Source organism: Palaemon carinicauda, chromosome 4 (genome assembly GCF_036898095.1).
Source record: "Palaemon carinicauda isolate YSFRI2023 chromosome 4, ASM3689809v2, whole genome shotgun sequence".
NCBI lineage: Eukaryota > Metazoa > Arthropoda > Malacostraca > Decapoda > Palaemonidae > Palaemon > Palaemon carinicauda.
The window spans coordinates 49,458,678-49,482,758 of NC_090728.1; the positions used below are offsets into that span (position 1 = coordinate 49,458,678).

The 24,081-nt window shown below is 38.6% G+C and overlaps 1 protein-coding gene across 5 annotated transcripts in view; it reads right to left on the reverse strand.

The window, feature by feature from the left end:
• The window catches only part of LOC137639934 (uncharacterized), a 40,295-nt gene that overhangs the window by 11,464 nt on the left and 4,750 nt on the right, over positions 1-24,081 (reverse strand). For 4 of the 5 annotated variants that reach the window (XR_011044287.1, XR_011044288.1, XM_068372230.1 and 1 more), the window contains exons 5-8: positions 23,241-23,484; positions 22,876-22,974; positions 17,162-21,076; positions 16,242-16,433 (exon numbers count right to left, since the gene is read on the reverse strand). Coding sequence is in view for 3 of the 5 variants with exons in the window: in XM_068372230.1 (XP_068228331.1) it covers positions 16,242-16,433; positions 17,162-21,076; positions 22,876-22,974; positions 23,241-23,484 (4,450 nt within the window). In the remaining 2 variants the exon portion in view is untranslated. The remainder of the gene's footprint in view (positions 1-16,241; positions 16,434-17,161; positions 21,077-22,875; positions 22,975-23,240; positions 23,485-24,081) is intronic. The other variant, XM_068372231.1, reaches the window with a different exon arrangement.

The window sequence follows — 24,081 nt, forward strand, 5'->3', positions numbered from 1 at the left end:
TGTCATATACAGATGTAAATTATGAAGAGCGACTTATGTCAGCCTATTCGACATAAAAACATTTGGTGCAAGTTTGAACTTCCGAAGTTCCAGCAATTCAACTGCCCGATTAGGAAGATTATTCCACAATCTGGTCATAGCTCGAATAAAACTTATAGAATACTGTATACATGGTGTTGAGGCTAGAATACTGTATACGTGGTGTTGAGGCTTATGCTGAAGAAGGCAAGACTTAAAATTAACTGCATACCTAGTGCGGTACTATGTAAAGGATGAAAAGTAGGAATTGTTACTTGATACACACCTTTGGGTCTAGAAGGTGCCTGTGGTGAGACTACCTTCTTCTAACTGACAGACTAAGACCGGTGATGTTAGGAACATTGTGGCCCATGAAATAGGCAGTCATGGTAGGTGAGGTTGTGACAAAATTATATTTCTTCAATTATGAGTCTACTGTACTAACTTTTAATGGTATGCACATCACTTTTAAGAAAGTGAAACAGAAACACATTACATATACCAGTATATAAAGAAACAGCGTGCAGTGATAAAAAAAACTTGCAAAGATCCCCTAGGTTATAATTGAAACTAAACATAAAAGAAAAATGGGTCAGAAGACATTGCATAAAGAAGTGAACCACATTAAAAAAATCTGATCATTTGATATAAAATTTTCAAGTATAATTTTGTTTATTTGTGTATATGCATGCCTCAGTATTGGAATTATTTGGTTATCAGTTAACATAAGAAATCAAGACAGTAAAACGTCAGTGAATAAAGATATGGTTTACAGCCAACAAACCCTTCATAAAAGTTACAAAAGAGCTAAGCTAAGCCAAGTTACAGTTGAATGATGGGGATTACTATTATACTCATAATAGTTAAAAAAGATGCTAACAATACAGTATAGGCTAAATAAAATGTTGATAGTGCAAGGCTTGTGAATGCAAGAAAAAAAAATCAATTTAGATGACGACTAATTTCTTAGATAGAAAAAAAAGTAGTGCATTTAGAAAGCTAAAAGATCCATGCTAGTTTGGCCTAGATTTGAATGGTATGGGTTACTGACAAAGTCATATACAGTAAGTCTAAAAAAAAATTTGACAATATTGTATACAGAAATTTTTAACATTTTTAATACAAGTATATCACCACCTGTAATTTAAAGTAATCTTTCAAAACACCGAGTACCTTAAACTCTCAGTCGTTTAGAGTGTATATAAGGCTCGAGGATGCAAGATAAGAACATTCCTTATACGATAAGTAAATCATTCATGATTCAGTAAATCTGTGCTAAGCTAGCCTAACTTTGAATGGTAGGGATTACTATTAAAATTCATTAGTTTAAAAGATATTTGCTAATAACATGAATAAAATTTTAAAAATATTTTCACGCAAGAGGATTTAAGAACTTTAGTATCGTAATCTAAAATGAAATCTCAAACATAGTCTTAGGATACCTTAAAGTTGATATTTGCTTAGGTTAACATCCTGTATTTAGGAACTGAACCATAAGGAAAAGCGAGATTGGATTAAGGATATTTCGGTTGTCATTGAAATCTAACCCAACCACGCCAATAATTACAGACTTTGGAATCAGTCTCAATTCATAAACTTATCACCTGAGGAATCTGTACCTAATTATTAATAAGCCTTGTTAATTGCAATGGCTAGCTTCTCAGAATCATGCTCTGATGTCAAGTCGACATATAATGTGTTTTATTAAAGCATTAAAAAAAAAGTTGCATGCAAAACTCCAAATCAAATCAAAACTAAAAAAAACTATGCTTACATGATGGATACATATTTCTGAAAGTACAACATTCCCAAAAATCCGAAATAACATAATAGTCTACCCAGGTATACTGTGCCTACTCTTATAGTCTGACACCCACACATAGTCACTGGTGAATTTTTTAGTGTAAATAGAGCCAAATTTATAATTCCTATCGTATCAATGAACTGAAATGTCTAGTTACAACTCCTAAAAATTTCACTTTAATGGCATAAGTTAAATGTATAATTCAAGTTCCTCAGTGTATTGACACTGTGCTGAATAAAAACAAATTAGAATTACAATATTAAAAGAAAGTAGCAAAATATTTTACCGTAATTCTTGTTCATTGCAAAATCTATGAAAATAAGATCAAAATGATCATGTAATATTTCTGAAATAATAAAAAAGGTTCAATAGAATATATTTAAAAAAGGTAAGACATATTTAAAACTGACAATGCTCCACAACCATAGGGGTTTCCACCAATGACTAGGTATATTTGTCAGGCTATAGTTCCACCAAAGTTGAAGTTTGGAGACTTTAACTGACATCCCAATATCACTAAATGACTTTGACTTTAACTTTAAAGCAAATACTTCACAAGGAAGTCACAAAAACACTGAGAAGTATGAATGCAATAGAATATGATTCATGATAAATATAAAAATCTTAATAATGAAATATGTTATTTTCATTAGTAAAATAAATTTTTGAATATACTTACCCGATAATCATGTAGCTGTCAACTCTGTTGCCGACAGAAATCTACGGTCGGGATACGCCAGCGATCGCTATACAGGTGGGGGTGAACACCACAGCGCCATCTGTGGTCAGGTACTCCAGTACTTCTTGTCAACACCACCTCAATTTTTTCCTCGGTCCACTGGTTCTCTATGGGGAGGAAGGGTGGGTCAATTAAATCATGATTATCGGGTAAGTATATTCAAAAATTTATTTTACTAATGAAAATAACATTTTTCAATATTAATCTTACCCGATAATCATGTAGCTGATTCACACCCAGGGTGGTGGGTGGAGACCAGCATACATGTTAACAAAGAAGCTAAGTATCCCGTATTTTATTTTATTAGTTATTCAAAAATAACATAAAATAAATAAGTACCTGGTAAGGAAGACGACTTGAACCATTACTCTGCCTTTATTAAGTACGTCTTTCTTACTGAGCGTAGCGGTCCTCTTAGGATGCTGAACGACTCTTAGGTGCTGAAGTATAAAGGGCTGCAACCCATACTAAAGGACCTCATCACAACCTTTAACCTCGGCGCTTCTCAAGAAAGAATTGACCACCCGCAAATCAACAAGGATGTGGAAGGCTTCTTAGCCGACCGTACAACCCATAAAAAGTATTCAAGAGAAAGGTTAAAAAGGTTATGGGATTATGGGAATGTAGTGGCTGAGCCCCCGCCTACTACTGCATTCGTTGCTACGAATGGTCCCAGGGTGTAGCAGTTCTCGTAAAGAGACTGGACATCTTTGAGATAGAATGATGCGAACACTGACTTGCTTCTCCAATAGGTTGCATCCATAACACTCTGCAGAGAACGGTTCTGTTTGAGGGCCACTGAAGTAGCCACAGCTCTCACTTCATGTGTCCTTACCTTCAGCAAAGCAAGGTCTTCTTCCTTCAGATGAGAATGTGCTTCCCTAATCAGGAGCCTGAATAGGTAAGAAACTGAGTTCTTAGACCTTGGAAGAGAAGGCTTCTTGATAGCACACCATAAGGCTTCTGATTGTCCTCGTAAAGGTTATGACCTTTTTAGATAGTACCTAAGAGCTCTAACTGGGCAAAGTACGCTCTCCAGTTCGTCCCCCACCAAGTTGGACAGGCTTGGGATCTCGAACGACTTAGGCCAAGGACGTGAAGGAAGCTCGTTTTAGCAAAAAACCGAGCTGTAAGGAACATGTAGCCGTTTCAGATGTGAAAACTATGTTCCTGCTGAAGGCGTGGATCTCACTTACTCTTTTAGCTGTTGTCAAGCACACGAGGAAAAGAGTTTTTAATGTGAGGTCCTTAAAAGAGGCTGATTGGAGAGGTTCAAATCTTGATGACATAAGGAACCTTAGGACCACGTCTAGATTCCAGGCTGGAGTGGACAACCGACGTTCCTTTGAGGTCTTAAAAGACCTAAGGAGGTCCTGTAGATCTTTGTTGGTGGAAAGATCCAAGCCTCTGTGGCGGAAAACCGCTGCCAACATACTTCTGTAACCCTTAATCGTAGGAGCTGAAAGGGATCTTACGTTCCTTAGATGTAACAGGAAGTCAGCAATCTGGGTTACAGTGGTACTGGATGAGGAAACTGCATTGGCCTTGTACCAGCTTCGGAAGACTTCCCCTTTAGACTGATAGACTCTGAGAGTGGATGTCCTCCTTGCTCTGGCAATCGCTCTGGCTGCCTCCTTCGAAAAGCCCCTAGCTCTTGAGAGTCTTTCGAAAGTCTGAAGGCAGTCAGACGAAGAGCGTGGAGGTTTGGATGTACCTTCTTTACGTGAGGTAGACGTAGAAGGTCCACTCCTAGAGGAAGAGTCCTGGGAATGTCGACCAGCCATTGCAGTACCTCTATGAACCATTCTCTCGCGGGCCAGAGCGGAGCCAACCAACGTCAGCCGTGTCCCTTTGCGAGAGGCGAACTTCTGAAGTACCCTGTTGACAATCTTGAACGGCGGGAATGCATACAGGTCGAGATGGGACCAATCCAGCAGAAAAGCATCCACGTGAACTGCTGCTGGGTCTGGAATCGGAGAACAATACAACGGGAGCCTCTAGGTTATCGAGGTAGCGAACAGATCTATGGTTGGCTGACCCCACAGGGCCCAAAGTCTGCTGCAAACATTCTTGTGAAGGGTCCACTCTGTGGGGATGACCTGACCCTTCCGGCTAAGGCGATCTGCCATGACATTCATATCGCCCTGAATGAACCTCGTTACCAGCGTGAGCTTTCGATCTTTTAACCAGATGAGGAGGTCCCTTGCGATCTAGAACAACTTCCACAAATGAGTCCCTCCCTGCTTGGAGATGTAAGCCAAGGCTGTGGTGTTGTCAGAGTCCACCTCCACCACCTTGTTAAGCTGGAGGGACTTGAAGTTTATCAAGGCCAGATGAACCGCCAACAGCTCCTTGCAAAAGATGTGAAGTGTCCTTAGCTCCTGATTCCATGTTCCCGAGCATTCCTGTCCGTCCAAAGTCGCACCCCAGCCCGTGTCTGATGCGTCAGAGAAGAGACGGCGGTCGGGTTTCTGAACAGCCAAAGGTAGACTTCCTTGAGAAGAAAGCTGTTCTTTCACCACGTGAGAGAAGACCTCCTCTCTTCGGAAACAGGAACTGAGATCGTCTCTAGCGTCATGTCCTTTATCCAGTGAGCCGCTAGATGATACTGAAGGGGGGGAGGTGGGGTCTCCCTAACTCGATGAACAGGGCCAGCGATGAAAGTGTCCCTGTTAGACTCATCCACTACCTGACTGAGCATCGGTTCCTTCTCAGCATGCTCTGGATGCAATCTAGTGCTTAGTATATCTTTGGGGCCGACGGAAAAGCCCGAAAAGCTCGACTCTGAAGATCCATACCCAGGTAGACAATGGTCTGGGATGGGACGAGCTGGGACTCCTCAAAATTGACCAGGAGGCCCAGTTCCTTGGTCAGATCCATAGTCCATCTGAGAATCTCCAGACAGCGACGACTTGTGGGAGCTCTTAAAAGCTAGTCGTCTGACGGAGCCGGACACAAGATCATGGTACTGCTGCACAGTCTGTGAACTGTCAACCATGGGGAAGCGAGGAAGTACAGTGACAACCCGAAGCTGTCTAGACTGTCTGGGTCGTACAGACAACTCCTTATCGGGTTGCTGAGGTTGCCGCACTGCGTCACAACAAGTCACTTCTGCTGGTTGTTGAACGTCTTCCCAGTGACACACTGACTCCGTAAACAAAAAATCCTCTAACAAGGACTAAGCTTGGACTGCATGTCTTGCAACACAGTTCAAGGTCTATGGGAGCAGGTGTGGTAACAGACGGGGTTAGCGACTGAAGTGGAACCATTACCCTCCCTGGAAGCATGCTATGCTTAAATAAAAGTCCATAGGAGGCTAAGCAGCTAAAGGCTCCTCTCCAAATGACAGAGTCCTCAAGGGAAAATCAGAAGGAGGGAGAATAGCACTTTCTCATCTACAGGAACCATATCCGAGAAAAGCTAAGTTCTCTCAGTGAGGGTTTCACTGGTGCAAAAGCAGCAGACTAGAAGGCAACGTTATGAAACTGCTTGACAGTCTAGTGAGTTGGCAACAACCAAAGATGTGTGACTGAGAAGCATGCGGTAAGGTATGCAGAGCATGCTGTATGCAGAGCATGCTGTATGTAGAGCATGCTGTAAGGTAAGCAGAGCATGTTGCATGGCGAGCGGCTTATGCTGCATGGGATGAGGCTCATTCTGCATGGGATGAGGCTCATGCTGCATGGTATGAGACTCATGCTGCATGGGATGAGGCTCAAGCTGCAAGGGATGAGGCTTATGCCGCATGCGTTGAGGAGGATGCCGCATAGTATGAGGCTCCTGCCTCATGGGTTGAGGCGGTTGCCGCATAGCATGAGGCTCCTGCCTCATGGTTTGAGGAGGATGCCGCATAGCATGAGGCTCCTCATAGCATGAGACTCCTGCCTCATGGGTTGAGGAGGATGCCGCATAGCATGAGGCTGCCTCATGGGTAGAGGAGGATGTCGCATAGCATGAGGCTCCTGCCTCATGGGTTGAGGAGGATGCCGCATAGCATGAGGCTCCTGCCTCATGGTTTGAGGAGGATGCCGCATAGCATGAGGCTCCTGTGAGGTTCCTGCCTCAAGAGTAGCGTCTGCCTCAAGGGTTGAGGAGGTAGCTGCGCAGAGAGAGGCTCATGCTGTGAAGAATGCGGTTGCTGCATGCGTTGAGGCGGCTGCCTCATAGCATGAGGTTCCTCAAGAGTTGAGGCTCTTGCCTCAAGAGTTGAGGTTCTTGCCTCAAGAGTGGAGGTGGCTGCCGCAAGAGTTGAGGTTGCTGCCTCAAGGATGGTGGAGGTTGCCGCAACGCAAGAGGTTGCTGCCTCGAGGATGGAGGAGGTTGTCGCAACACATGAAGCTCCTGCCTCAAGGGTAGAGGAGGTTGCTGCAAAGCATAAGGCTCCTGCCTCAAGTGTTGAGGAGGTTGCCGCATAGCAAGAGGCTCCTGCCTCAAGGAAAGTGGAGGTTGCTGCACAGCGCTGGTATCTGGCAACTCCCAAAGCGGCAGCTCACGCGTGGAGGTAGGTTGAGGAACCTCAACATCATACGTCTGGCAGGGTGGACTGCGCAGAGGTGGAGTTGAGGTGGCTGCCTCATGAGCGCTCGCAGGAGGAGGTGTGCTAACCTTCTCTGCCTGAAACTCCTGCATCAACACCGCAAGCTGAGACTGCATTGTCAGCAGCATAGACCACTAGAGTTTAAGAAAGACAACAACAAACGGAGCTACTGTCCGTTGAAACTGAGGGTCTAAAACAGCTGGTGCGGCAACAGACGGAGTTACTGTCTGTTGCGATACCACCTTGCCTCTCTGGGAGGTGTGCAGTTGTCGTACTGCAGCAAGTCCGAACTGACCCAGTGCTAATGGCACCACCTAGGAGTTGGACTTGCGCGGAAGGGACCGACTTGCATTTAAAAGCTGCAAGATTTGGTCCATGGTTTCTGCGAGAAACCTCTTCCGCAGACGAGGAATAAAAGGGCTCTCTCGTCTTTGTGTGGGTGGGGTGATCACGTCGGCTACGTGAGTTGGTTACACCCGAAACCACGGAGGGAAACGTCTGTTCGTCGATCAAGGCCTGCTGAACCCATAAGTCCTTCGACATTACTTCTCCCCTGGGCTTGGGAGCTTGTAAGAGGTCCCAGACTAGGCGAACAACTGGCACGAACAGACGAACCCTCGAACGCAACACTGTAACACTTTGCGCTTATCACTTTATCACTTTTGATTTTCTGTTTGCACTTATTTCACTGAACTCGAAACTTTAAGTGGTTTGTACCTGAAACACGCAATTCTATCCTTCATTAAAAGTTAGTAATTGCGAAAACAGTATTACAATGTAACAGAAAAACATAATGAAAGATAAAGAATTCAGTGGCTGGAAAAGAGACTAAACACTAGATCAAATAAACTACGTTTAAAATCTCTCACCACATAAAGCCTGAGAACAAGAATAAAACTCTAGAAACGTTTACCTTCTTCCCCTAAAGAGACTAGGGAGAAGAGCAAAAACGATAACAACGTTACCCGCTTGAACGAAACGTTTATCCTCCTCTCTCTCCCTCCGTCTCTATCTCTCTCTCTCTCTCTCTTGACTTAGCACCTGAGAGAAGAGCCCAATTAAATATATCGTTAAAACATATTATTGTTAAAGGAAAAAACTGAAAGATTTCCCAAATAAAAAGTTCCTTTATTAGAATTAAAACCATTTAAGCTAAGAAAGAATGAACAAAACGCTAGAATCGGTTTACTCTTACTGCAACGTGACACCGTGATAGACTCTCTCTCTATCGTAACGATAGAGCGCAAGTTGAACGTTCTGAACGTTAACAACTGCAGAGACAAAACAAAACGTTAGTTCAACTTTGAAAACAGTACAAGACTATCAAAGAAATTCTTTCAAAAACATTAAAATAGCATAATATGTTAACAGGTAAAAACAAAATGACGGGCTCAATGTTAATTAACTTCGGTTCCAAGAAAAGACCGCCTACTATTAGGAAAGGTCGAATATAAACAAATATAAAAATTAATTTTAATAAGTTTATAATAAAAGGAAGTTAATCAAAGAGGCCTATAAAAGGCGGAGAGATATAAAATAAATCTATAACTTTGTTAAGCAAAATTAAGAGAGTCTATACTCTCTTCGACACCAACACTTCCGTCTAAGGGAAGGGTCGGCCATTTAAAAGTGAAAGAGAGTTCATACTCTCTTCGTACCAAAATTAAATCAAAAATTAAATCAAATTAATTCCAAAAACTTGCTAAGCTAATGATATAGCTTCCTGAATAGCGAAGGCTAAACTCTAGAGCAAATACATCACCAAATCGTGAGCAAAAACTCCAGAATCAACAGCGTATCCATGTAGGTCTAGCCGGAGGCACGACAGAGGAAAAATTGAGGTGGTGTTGACAAGAAGTACTGGAGTACCTGACCACAGATGGCGCTGTGGTGTTCACCCCCACCTGTATAGCGATCGCTGGCGTATCCCAACCGTAGATTTCTGTCGGCAACAGAGTTGACAGCTACATGATTATCGGGTAAGATTAATATTGAAAATTATTATTTGCATACTCACTTGATGTTCATATTGCTTCTTCTCTGAAAGATTGGTTTATCAACATTTACCCCTAAAATTTAGGAAAACTTTTCCTTTTTATTTCAATAGACACATCGTAAATTAGGAGACACTAATGATTGATGGCAAAAAGCAAGCCTGTGACACCAGATGCTATGTCTTTTCAGTCTCAAAGTCAAAATAATTTCCTATCCTCTTGACACCACATGTCAGTGGGGAGGAAGTTGGACATGTATATGAACCATATCTGCATATAGAAATACAGTAAAAAAGTTTATTATCAAATTTCTGTTTATTTCCACTAACTTCCCTTGATGTTTATATTGCCGACTCCCACACTCTGATGAAGATGGGACACCAGTGAAAGAAGAGATAAGTCATTTATAGAATTAAAATAGCACACAATGATTAAAATTCTGGTATGGATTATTGGTAGCAAACTATCTCAAAATACTCAGCAATAGAGAACTCCATATGGTTTCTTTAAATTATATCATAACTAATTACCTAACTACTGTATACAACCCCTAAACCAAGTTACTAAAACTAGAATTTTTTGAAAATAAGAAAATTATAAATTAACTGAACTCAAAAAGGTTCAATACAGTATATTAATAAAGGCAAGACAAATAAAAAATTGACAATGCAGCAAAACCACATGACTAGGTGTATTTGTCAGCTAATATAGGGCCCAGATCTAAACCAGCAACCTTGATAAGCAAACCAGGATTCTTTAAGATAGTGTTTAGAAAAAGCTAACTTGGTAAATCACTGAACTGCTGCTAAAACCCTTTCCAAAGAAAGATTTCTGTATAAATTAAGAGGTGTAGCTGCACTTCTTATATAATGAACCTTCAAGGCTTTTATTAGATTGTGATCCAATTCTTTGAGAGCTTCTATGACCAATCTAGAAATGATATTGCATTTCTGGACAGAGGATGATTTGGAACTCTAGTACCACAAAGCAAATTAGGGACACTACCTTTGATGTCCATAGTTAAGTCCAAATAATATAATCAGCTCTAAGTATACAAAAAAATCTATTTTGTGATTAACTTCTTTCATCCATTTCCAAAGAGGGGATGTGTAAAATATTTTGCTCTGAAGGAAGGCATAAAAGACAAACACATCATATACTCCCGAAAGCATACCTTAAAACATAGTACTTGTAATTCACTCATGCATTTGGCTGAAGCCAATGCCACTGTGAAGTGTTTTAACTGAGATCTTTAGGCAAAAGGTTTTCTAAAGGTTCAAAACTCATAGAGGCCTTTCAATACTAAAAATCCTAAATACATCTACAGTTTAATACCTGAAACTGATAGATGATATTCCAGATGCTTGAGCACAGAATTAAGCATGTATCTACTGGTATACCCCTTAATGACTGAAATTGTGTTTCTTTCCATAAAAAAGGAAGAGAAAATTTATCAATATTATCCAGGCTAGTTCTATTCTTTGATACATTCCTAGATTTGCACCAATAAAAATAATCATTCCATAATACGTGTATTTGGTAAAGATTGTCTTTAAGAACCTATAATAAACAATCTAGAGGGTTGCAAAATCCTTTTGTTTGTGAGTACGATTAGATGTGCCATGAATGGCTTTAGAAGAGTCATCTCTGATATTGACATTGTCTAAGCAGACTGGTTTTGTACTGCTACCTTCTCAGACACTGACAACAGGCAGGGACATCAGATCTGTGAACCATTCCATTTGTGTCCAGAATAAGCCTATTAGTCATCCTGCTGTTTACAGAGATCCTGAACTTTTTTATCACATGTCGAATTATGGCAAATAGTGGAAATGAGCAAGTTCCAGATTTGACCAGCCTTGTAGAGGGGCATCTACCTTCGGGGCCCCTGCCATTTGAAAAAAACAGAGAACGAGGAATCGACGTATTTCTTTGTTTTATTGACTACACTAAAGCCTTTGATACAGTTGCACATGACATCTTATGGAACGACATGTACTCTATGGGTTTTCCACCTCATGTCATCTCACTTCTGAAAGCACTGTACAATCAACAGAAAGCAGCAGTGCGAACATCTTATGGCCTAACGGATTGGTTTAACATCGGACAAGGTGTCAGACAAGGATGCATTGTTTCTCCCCACCTCTTTAACATCTACTCGGAAACCATAATGAGAAATGCGCTTGAAGACTACGAAGGAGGCATAACTGTTGGAGGACAAAAGATCACTAATCTCAGATATGCCGACGATGTGGTTTTAATCGCTGGAAGTATGGAGGACCTCCAAACATTAGTATCAAAAGTAAAAGCCGAGAGTGAAAAAGTGGGACTGTACCTAAATGCTAAGAAAACAAAGGTCATGAAGTGTCAAAAAGCCCCGTCTGATCAAGAAATCCTACTAGACGGAGTTGCCCTAGATAATGTTACTGAATTTACTTACCTTGGAGCAACTTTCACCAATAATGGAGACGACTCCCAAGAGATCAAAAGAAGAATTGGTATTGCAAAGAATGCAACCATCGTACTAACCAATGTGTGGAAAGACAGACATATCACTCTAAACACAAAGAAGTGGCTTCTCAAATCACTTGTTTTCCCAATCGCATCATACGGCTCAGAATGTTGGGTTTTAAAAGCTACAGATCGGAAAAGATTAGAAAGTTTTGAACTATGGTGTTACAGAAGAGTCCTTAGGATAAGCTGGATTGAGAAAAAGACTAACGTGGAAGTTCTACAAAAGATCAATATCGAAAAAAGATTACTTGACATTTTGGATGAAAGAAAACTAACTTTTATTGGACACCAGGTTCGGAAACACAATACTCTGGAAAGAACGCTACTAATTGGATCAGTCTATGGTACAAGAACGAGAGGAAGGCCTAAAACTAGATTGAGTGACAATATCATGGAGATGTGCGGGCTAACGATGGTGGAGTTGGAAAGGAAGGCTCAAGACCGGAATGAATGGAGAAGTTTTGTGCAGAGGGCCACGGCCGTTCGACATCGAACACCCCGTACTTGATGATGAGACATACTCATGGATGTACTTGCCATTCATTTTGAAGAACCTGACTTTCTGCTTAGCTGATCTGCTAAGACATTCGATTTTCCCGGAATAAATTGAGGAAGAAGGCTTATTCCTCTCAAAATTGTCAAGGTAACAGCACCACTGCTCATAGAAGGTGACAACAATTTTACTTCCTTAGTTCCAGATGTTGTACTGTCTAAAAACACTGCTACAGTCTTCCCTGCCACCAGTGGTACCTGGTCCTGAAGAGTTTGAATATTACTAGAACTCAGCAATTGATATGTAGAGTTGACTTCTATGAAGCCCATTTCCCTGATATGTAAATGATCAAGAGTTGCTCCACATCTTTCATGTGAAGCATCTCTGAAGAGAGAAAAATTATTGGTTCTACTGGAGGAACATGTTCCAGTTCTTTACACTTCTCCTCAATAATATAATAGTTGTAAAAAACAGTCGTTTCCATCTCCTCTTGACTTTCGCTTCTTCAGTTAAGATACAGTATTTAAATTTTCCACTTAAATAATTCCTACCTCTCCTACATTCTGCCTGTCTTTCCTTCTCGCTTCTGCAATTCTAGATTATCTTTTCTTCCTACTGTGTTTCCATCATCTCATACTACTCTATCCTGGCTTCATACTTTGCAATCCTTACCAATCTCCGTTTCCATCTTTGTCCATCTACATTCCTCTCTTGCTTGGTAGTTATCTTCTTCCCATCTCCTCTTCTGGCTATATATCACTCTTTTCCTTTACACCTGTTTGAACCTTTTGATTCCACCACCATGTTTCTTTTCCTGATGCTGCTTACCACTTGTCTCCCCACATACCTCTCCTTCTGCTGGTACCTAAACCACTCATAACATTCCATATTTCTAAAGGCAATTCCAACATTCCATTTACATCTTTATTTTCTGGCTCTTTCTACTTTACTTCTGAACTCTCACTTCTCCCCTTTCAGCTTTCAAGTTTTGATCCTTCTATTCCTGGTTGAGGCTTTGCTTTTCATTATTGCTTTCAGTCTACAATCTACCACTACCAGTTTATGTTGAACTGCAAAGGATTCATTTTGAACTACAAGGAATTCATTTGGAATAAGCTTACTCCATAATGATTTTCTCGTCTTCCTTCCTAACCAACACAGTCAATTTGTCTCATTTTGTCCACTTTTATAAAGTACCAAATGCCTTCTTTTCTCAAACTGTTTATTTCTTCTTTCTGAACCTCTTCCATCATGTATTTCTTCAAAGCCATCATATCTCTTTTACGTGGGCATTCATGTCCCCAGATAACACTGACAGTTCACTTCTTGGAAGGAACTCTTCTCTATATTCTTCTACCTTCCCTCTGAATTCCGCCTCCCCCTCCTCTATGTAACATCCTTGTTGATGGGTGTATACAGAGGTGATATGCCATACTCTTATCTTTCACAAACTCTAGGCCCATGATTCAGCGACTTATGCGTTGGACATCTGACATTCTCCTGCAAACCTGTATAGTGAATAATTCCTACCCCCATTTCTCCTTGTATTTTCCCTTTATATTAAACTTTACATCCTTCCCCATGCTATCTTGCAGTTTTCCCTTTACATTTTGTGTCCTGTATACTGTACATAGAATCATAATTTTCCTTCTCTGCATGACATTTACTGACTCCATTCCCTTGTTTACATCTGGGTATGGTAACTGCTGCACATTTATTTACTAAGGGAATTGCTTCAGTTGTATACTGTAACCACTAGCACCTACATTTACCATGGTAGATTTAACCTGTGATGAGCTAGTGGCCGAGCCTGCAAGTCAACGGTGCACACTAACATCCAAAACACGAAGCAAGAGATCAACTTTTGCTAAAACTTCCTCAACAACATTAAGTTCTAAGGGAATCATACAAAATTACACACCATCTACATTACATATCAAATACGAGATAGCTTGAGAGCACTTACTTTAGCAAGTGAAGTATTATAAAGATCCATACTACCAACTTGGTCTTATACTGTACGTCAAAATCTAGCTATTCAAAAGAGCAACTAGGATTGCGAGAATGCAGTGGTTTAGCAGCAGAAGTATCTAAAGTAAATAAAGGATTCTAGGTTCTACATGAGAATCTTGAATCTGTAAGGCGCAATGAACCATTAGAACCCTTACTGAGCGGAACGGCAATATCACTAGACAAGACTTCTGAAGTCAGGTTATGGTTAGTAACAGGGCAGGTATGATCAGAATTACCATCTTAAAATGAAGCCTCACTGGCCTTCTGAGATTTCAGAACAGAAGTTAGCTTTTGAAGCTCACCACTATCAAAACTTGCTGGTTAAATGCTACCATAGATTGTCATCATCATCATCCCTGATATAGTCAACTGACCTAGTTTTCTCTGAATTTCCCCCTAGACAAAATGCAAGTTTCCTTTTATGCTATGGTCGACAACCATTGAAACATGCTTTTCCCAGAGAGGAACATTGAGGTCTTAGAACGCCCCACAACAGTTATTTAAATTACAGCACCGTCCCCAACAAGAGACACAAATCATGATAGCCCAGAAACAATTCCCTTGATTAATCTTCATAGTAATTGCTAACAAATCCAGAGGAAGACATCTTAAAACATACTAAAACAATTTTTTAACAATCAAGAGAATGTCAAACAGATGCGACATAAAGACAAAAACAAAGACCCTCTGGCACATCACAACTTCACTTCTTGCCATAACTGCATGTGTGTCTCATTACTTTACTAAAGGCATACATCTATCAAAAGGATAGAAAATTTAAATTTTTTACATTCCACGGGTAAAGGTCGATAAACCGAGCTTCCAGAGATGGAGAATCTACAATATATGAACATCAGGAGAGATTCATGTAAATAAAAAAAATTTTACAAAAAAATGTGAAATAAAATATTTGTCCTTTTAAATCTGCATTAGTAGATACAATTTGTATGCTATTCCTAATTTATCTGAATAGTACAGTATACCAAAATTAAAGTGAAAGTATTAGATATTGTACTATATATTACAATGATAAAGTAAACATGCAGCAAAATTAAACTGCCATGCATAAAAATGTTATCAAATTAGAACATGCAAACAATAAAATAGAATTTTGAAGGAACCTTTTAAACATATTTCTGTATTGTACACATAAAATTATCCACATATTTATGGGCCACTTACTACTTAATTCCTTTTTAGAACTTTAAAGATATGATTATAATTAATGTAATTCAACAGCATTCCTCTTTGAGGTATATTGCACAATTCTATTATGTAACAAAGTTCTTTCATAAAAGAGTTCACTGGTTTCCCCAAACCAAAAGTCATACTCTCCAAAACTTTCCCTTAAATTTATGCATTTCTATTTACACTATCACCAAACTACAACTACATTACCATTCAATCTCTTCAAGTTTATTCATATTCAAACTAATTTAATAGCTATAAAACTCTTTGACGTTTCTACCCCTTAACTACGGTGCTACACTGTCTTTAAAATCTACCAATTCATCAATACAGTGCAAAAGACATTTTATAATTTCACATTTTGTTAAGAAGCTGGTACGATTTAAAAATTTTTGTCTGATTAAAATCTTCACAGACTGTACCCCAGAATAATACAAAAGCTGAAAACGACCTCTGGTACTACAAGCAATGCTAGCAAAGCTAACGTTTTGAACAAAAAATTCAGGTATATAATTTTCTGTAAGATTGGTGAGTTTACAAACTATCAACAGTATATCTGAAAAACTAGTCTATCTGTCCACAATTGTCAATATTTATCACAAGTCATTTGATTGCTCTACATTTTATGTTAGGTACGTACTGTATTAAGGAAAGAGATAGGCTCCAATCACTCTTCAAGACATTAATGAGAATATTGTAAATAATTAAATAACTCAAATGCAGAGCCTTAGGTTTGCATTCTGTTATGTCAGATTTTCATATTATCCCTGAGGCTGAATATCTATGTTCCCTGATTTATAGGAGGGCAAATAAAGGTATTTCATGAGTATTGTGGAATTTTAGTTATGGATAATATAAACCCCCTCCTTCAAATTTTGAAGATTAGATTGCTTAAGGACACTAAGGGGCTTCCTGTGGTTGAAATTAAATGAAATACTTACACCTCCAATCATTATGTAAGTGTGAAGGAGGGGGCTCAATGGCACTGTGCCTAGGTAAACCAGCTGAAGAGTTCCTCTTTATTCTTGGAGGAGCTACAGGAGCACCCTCAGAACCGCTACTATAACCCCTTCCAACTTCTGATCGTGAAGATGGAGTAACACCTGGTCGTCTCAAGCGAACTGATTCCTCCCCTGTACATAGTTAGATATCTTTTTTACCATAGCATGCATTTAAACATAATATTAGAGATACACATTACCAATTCTTAAGATTTATTTATGGTTCAGGTACTAATGCAGTTGTAGTTGGTACTGTAACCCATGTGTTGGTGAATAAGATTTTTCTATTCGTGCTACAAATTCACTTAAAGTCTGTCTGTTCCATGTATATAAAATAAAAATTAAAGCCTCATTAGGTAATCTGGTTCTTATATTGTGTAATGATTACCAGAAAATATTTGGAAAATAATTTCTGATAACAGCTAAAAAGTACATATCCAACTTATAACAGAAAGCTATAATTTTAAGGGTGTTGTTTTTCAGATATGGACACATAACTAAAAGAATAATATGCATGACTAATTTGATTTAATACTCTGGTGTTTTTTCCATATGTAGCTCAGTTGATGGAATAAAAACATTTAAAGCATGAAATAAAAAACACAGCATAAAAGTACTTGAAATACTATGAAGTAATGGTTAGCTTTAATGTCACACATTCTTTAGTATACTATTGCCCTAATCAAATTAAGCTTCATGAATGATTTTATTCAAGTTTTACCAACTAAATACATCCAATGACTTTAAACACTGAAAATAAAATAAGATCTATTTTGATAAGAAGCAACTACTGTACATTGTGAAGCCCAGCCTAGCCAATGGCTTTAAAATATGATACAACAAAGATAGAGAAAACTTACCTACAATTGCAATATCACCAACTATGTGTGCTTTTGGGAGCTGATGATGTGAAGAATTAGACCGGAACACAGCTGAATTAGCTGGTAAGTTTGTATATGGGCTTACTAATGATCGGCCTCCATGAGTAGTTTCTTGTCCTGGGGCATTGTGCGGTTTATGATTTGATGTACCACTGCTAAATGACGCCATATTATAGTATGGAGATGATCCCATTGTTTCTCGACTCTCACGGTTCTGCTGGAGAGCTTGAAGAGGATTTGGAGAATTATTTGGAGAGGTTCCACTTCCGAAGCCCTTTGGAGGTGGTATACTATGATAAGGAGAAGCTGTGGCAATAGAGGCTCTGGCAGGAAGGGTTGCAGTAGTAGCAACATTATGAAAAGGTGAAGGAGGCTTAGCTGTATTCTGGTCAAGCTGATTATGAAAAGCTGGAGAAGAAGGATTACTTCCGTGTTGTTTAGAACGAAATGTAGATGTCGCTATTGTACCATAAAGGGAGCTCCCATTAACAATTGGAGAATGTCTACCAGGCTTACAATCAACATTATCTATCTTTGCGTCAGTACGGCTATAACGGTAAGAAGGTGGAGATCTGGTCTCTTCCTCTGTATATTCAGAATTTCTCATACCTCTTAGAGGAAGTTGTTGTCCTTTACTATTTGATAATGATCTTGACAATGGCATTAAGGGTCCAGCATTAGCATATATAGGTTCTTGTAGGTCGCTTGACTTTGATGAAGTTGTAGATCTTGACTGTAAGGTACTATTGTTGCTTCCTGATCCTCTAGACTGAGAGTCCTCTTCAGTTATAACAGGAGCTGCACTTAGTCTTCCTGGCTTTTGACGTTCAAGACTGTTCACAAGTGTGTTAAGCTCTTCTAATTTTTCTTTGAAAAGAGCATCTTTACTATTACTTTTACTGTTCAAATTAAGGGTGTGATCCTCAAGATGTGCTGGATGTAACTGAGTATGAAATGTTGAATTACCTCTGGAATAGGTTTCATTTCCATCAGCGGCAAAGCTCGGAGATTTGGTAATTTGATGATGTAAACTCTGCTCGGTAATTGGACTAGAATTGCTTCTTCTCGTTAGATGCTTTCCATTCTCGAACCAGATTGTTTCATATTTGGGTATAAATTTAGATTTTTCTGGGTGTGGAAGGAGCTTTTCCTCTTTTAATTTTTCATCATTGTGAGCTACAGGATTAACTGCCTGCCTGTAACTATTTCTGCGTTCTCTTGTTCGTAAACCTTGAGGAGTCACATTAACCTTATTTTTCACTTCATCTACATCCATACTAGTATCAAGAGAAGAGTTAATTTGCTTGGATGTTTCAGAAGGTTTAGGGTTTTGTTTTGATTCTTTGTCAGTAGCCTTTGGCATTAGGGAGGGTACAGGAGACTTGTTGTTACCATGGAGAAGATAATCTTGACAATCCTGATATACTTGTCTAGCAATAGGGTCCAAGTCCTTTTTAGAGCATATATCTTTAAGAATTTCAAAGCACAACTTGCTGTCTGCACTTTTATGACTCTTTCTGTCTTTAGACCCAACAAGTTCATAATTGACAGTTTCAAAAACTTCATCTACGCTTGCACTTGATTCTCCAAAGTCCATAACTTCATAATCTGCAGAACCTGGAGTAGTTCCAGATCCAGGAGTAGTTCCAGATCCTGGAGTAGTTGCTGACCCTGGGGTTGTAGCTGCAGATACTGAGGATGCCATATTTTCCTTTGATGGGGATCTAATAATTAAACCATCTTCCTTGTTTTCAGATAGTACATCATCATAGAGAGGAAATTTACCTAATGAGCTTTTTCTTAGAAGTTGAGGGTCCATATAGAGGTCGGTTGGCTCCTCTCCCTCAAGACTCTCCGACTGTTCTGAAGAGCTCATCAAAGTACAATTAGCATATTCATTAGGGACTCTGTTGTCACGTAAGCCTCTTTTGGAAGGTAGAGGATGGTACACATACTTTGTCACCTCTTTTGAATCACTACTTGTATTTCTTACCACTCTAGCATTTACATATTCTTTAGCTGTTACATCCTTGGATGCCTCTAGTGTAATGGGATTTGTTGCACATGATGTTGTAGTAACAGTTCTGTTGCTAAAGTTTGATAGTCCAGCAGATAATGGAGGAAGGTTATCATAATCATTGATAGAAGTAGTTTGAAGATCTTTTGGACAATCATAAATTGACTTATCACTATGAACACTTTGGCTGCGATTCCAAATTGATGAACTGTCACAAAGAGATGATATCATGGGAGGTGCAGACTGTGGGGTATGAGGAGGTATAGACTGTGGGTTGTGAGGAGGCACTGCATTTGAATATGATGATGGTACTGGGATATAAGGCTGTGGTGTTGTAATGTATAAACTTTCTGGAGTTCGTGAGTTCCTGAAACGTTCTCCAATCAACTTTTTTGGTGGAATCTGTGGTCGCTGGTCAGTCTTTACATCTGATGCATTCTTTGCATTACCAGCAATGGCAGATTGAGATGTAGTGGAAGAATTAGGCTTTTGATACACAGACAATTTAAAGCCTTCTCTTGGAGATGGAATATCACCTATAAAATTCACATTTCCGCTTTCACTCTTACTTAAAGAAGAATTGTCACCTTTGCCTCTATCAAGACTAAAGTAAGTGTTAATATCTGCCTTTTTTCTAACAAGTTCAGGACTTCTAGTTGAGGCAATGGTATTAGTACAAGAGTCTATGGCTCTAGCATATCGGAAAGACTTGCTCTTCTTCACAGGAAGAGCTGGTCGATCATCTACTCTTGCAAGCAAAGCAGATGTTGAGCCATCTTCTTGAAAATCCCCTAACATATAATTTCCCTTTCTACGAGTAATGGGGCTAGTATAAACTGGACTAGAAGGTGGCTTTGCAGCACTCACAACAGTTACTGGAGCTGTAGACACTGGTTTTGCTGATTCACATGGTGGTGGAGGACATACATTTAGCTGACGGGATTTCTCAATGATCTCATAGGCTTTCTTTGACTGTAAAGTTTCTTCAGCTCCAAGACTACTTTTGCGTTTAACGCGAGAACTGCATTCAGGATCTTGATGAACACTGAGGCTTGTTCTTGATGTTACACTACTGGCACTCCTAGACAACCTAACTCCAGGTGTTTCTGCATCTCCTGCTTTTTCAAACAATTCCTTGAGCTTTGCTATGCTTGGTCTTCGAACTATCTCAGAACTCTTAGCTGCCTCATCAGCGAACTGGTAATTGTCAGGTATTGTGTGTACATCAATCTGATTTTCATAAGATTTTCTTTTTGTCATACTTGGTGATGGTGTTCTACTTCTTGCAGGTGGAGTTGGCAATAATGATGTTGATGTATTTCCACCCATACCATGAATGGGAGTTGGAGTACTATTTGGAGTGCCAGAAGGTGTAACATTATTTGATGGATAGGGCTGAGGACTTCCTGATGCTGATGGTATCATAAGTCGCTGTGCAATTCCCCCTACGGGGGAATGGACTGCTGGCAGTGCAACCTGTTTTTTATGAGCTGCATTTTCAGCTTCTTTTTCAAGTTTTGAAGAGGGGTGACTGCATAATTTACTATTTGAAGAAATATGAGAAGCCTGATTCGATAATACTTGCGGTACAGAAGAATGAGCATTTACAGATGAGGGATGGTGAAGGCATGTGGATAAAGAGCCTATAGAACTGTAAAGAGCTTGACTTGGGGATGGATGGGACACTGATGTTGGCTGTGGGACTGGAGATGCATGATTATGACTGGGTGAAGGTTGTGGAACTGGTGAGGAGTGGGGTCCTCCAGAAGATGGGAAAAAATTGCTTGGAGGTGGTGGTGGTTTGGAGAGCTTCAATGGAAGTGGGGGGATTGACCGGTCCAAAGTACTCATGGGCGAGCTACTGGCTAAGCTATTATCTGTTGGAAAAAAACATTAAGCATATTTAAGCATCTACAAGCCTGGAGCATAAAATGAATCATAATACTTGAGTAAGCACAACACTGAATTAAAAGGTATGCTTTAACATCAATCAAAACAATGTTTCTTGCAATGCAATGTTTTTCAAGCATAAGCTACAGTATATTCATCATAAGAATAAATTTCTACAAATTTATGATGTATCTTACAATAATTGATATACGGCATCAAGTGAGCCATTTATTATACAAATAAGAGAATGAGAGCATATCAAATAACCCGGAGAGCTAAAAAATTTCATAAAAAATCAATAAAAGCAATAAATCAAATTTAATATCCTAGACCTTGCATTCCTTTGTTTCCTTCAATGCTAACTGTTTATAAATCATTCTACATTCTTTTATCCAAGAAAGAATGAAGAAATGAACGAATGGAAATTATGTATAATAGATTTACTAGTGATATAAAATTAGATTTAAACTAATAAGTATTTACTTAGGCAATAAACACTATCACAACTTTTATTTCTTTTGATTTTTATATGAAGTATAACCAACTGAAACAGTCACTACTTTCCATTCTTTTGATTTCAATTTTTGAATGAAGTCATTAACTTAACAACTATTAATATTTAAGCCATATACATTCGAGTTTCTTGACCAACTAAATCTATTGTATCTATTACCTACCAGATAACTTATCAATTTTCAACTATATTAACATACTGTACAGTACTGTAATATCATTGCAGTCACTCTAAAGGGCAGGAATCCAAACTACTGCTGTTCTTGATGTGAACAATAAATAGAAAAATGAAATACAATGAAATAAATATACTAAGTTACGAGAATAGTTTCAATTTGTATTCAAATCCGCAATGAAAATTATAGAATTAATTTCTTGATCTTTATATCAAAATCATATATACCAATTAAATTTCATGCATATCAAATATTCATTAATAAATTATTTATTAACTAGGGAACATCTTTGAAAAATTTAGTGAGATGGTGGTTTTGAACGAAAATTAATGATAAATTATTTAGAAGAATAAAATTAAACTACTTTACTAAAATTACTACTACTACTCTGATGATACTGATTCTCAGTTTTCCCCTTATGCATAGCTTTAGTATTTCACAAGTTTCAAAGACTTAGATAAAAAAAAGTAATGATATATTTGCTGTTATAAGCTACTTTTCTGAATTAGACATCACATGAACATCATGAATATTTCTATACTTTAAACAAAATTATTACAAATTTCCAATTCTACTGCCTTTCTGTCAAATAAGATAGGTATGCACTGTATATCCAAGGCATTTTCAATATAATTAATTGAAAAGGGTTCATAATTGAGTTCCACTGAAATAACTTGCAACAAAATGAGACAACATACACTTTTATTCTACTTCAAAGGATCAATAAGATACATATGAACTACAGTGCCTCTTTTCATTACTCCTAAACTTTGTCATAATTCAGACTTGCAGTTCTCCATGTACAGTGAATTACTCCAAGTTTCAGAGTCCGCATTCGCAAGAGAATTTTAGCATGAATTTCAATTTGAGATCAATCCACTTTAGAAGGCAAGATTTTCTAAGATATTACACCCATAAGAGTGAAGTTATTGGTCATACTCAGCATGAAGTGGACACAGTACTGTACAGTAAATAAAGAAGCTCTTATATTTAGGAAATTCCCAACTAAACAAAGATTTTGGAATTAAAATTGTATTATAACTTTTACCCATACTGATATACTTTTAAAGATTTATTTCTAATTATGACGGACTTACTGTTGGTTCCTTGCATTTGAGGACACCTAGTAAGAGATCCAGTGGGAGTAGAAACGACACTTGGAGCAGTCGTTGGAGGAGTTGACTTGGCACTCTCATCTGCAATAATGGCACCAAATGAAAATTTTTTTGTATGCACTACTTCCGCAACTTCCAAGTAGTTTTCAAATTCATGACGGACATTTCAAGCATAATATTAAAATTTGATACACTTCAATAAAGGGATTTCGACAAAAGGAGATCCCTATTTTTGGAAGGCACTATGAGGCCTCCAAGGAATTTACTAGTAGACTTGAACACTTAAATTTGATTCCCTGTTCTAGCCTAACAAGACAGTACTAGCCCAAAAAATGTAAGAAACTAACCTTGCTTCTCTGGCTTCACGTACAGTTCTTCATAATCACTATCCTTCTCACGCAGAATAAGCGGAGTTCCATCTGTTGCGATATTTTCGTATGGGTGAGCATCAATGACTTTCAGACGTTCCTTAAACAATTCTCGGACTGCTCTGTGGAGAAGAATGTACTGTTCTCTTGTTTGAACCATTGCCACTCGTTGTCGCCTCATGTCTTTTACTAGCCCAAACAAATTCAGATTTTCTGTCAAGTGCTGAAAAAAGGATTAAATTCTAATTATAAAAAACTGCAAAGCAGTCTTCCAGGATGGAGCATGTAATAGTGCATTACAAACAATACATATATACAAGTCTAAACTTGATGGAATGAGATAAAAGTGATTTTCAACCAGAAATCTAGAAACCAGCAAAAGACAGATACTGTAGATTAATTGAAAATTATTGCAAGATGATTTATCTTTATTCTTCACATATTCTGATAACTTCTACATCCCCTATAGTATAGAGTGTACAATATCACGTATAAATCTTAAAGAATATAAATCACTTGAGGTTCATTACACTGAAATGATCTACAAGATTGGTGTGCATAGTATGGAAGACATTATTGAATAAAGAATCCAATATATATAAGTTCTGCAAATAGTATTTTGTTATTTCACGAATCACCAAAGTAATGAGTAAAATTTTTATAAACTGTCTAAAAGCTGCCATAAGGAAGAACGTTTTAAGCAGATAGGTAAGGTGGGTGAAAGAAGAAAGAGGACACTTAGCTAGCTAAATATGGTAGGAAAAAGTTTGGAAAGTTAAGTATTAATAAGAGGGATGTAAAGTGTCGTTTAACCACAATT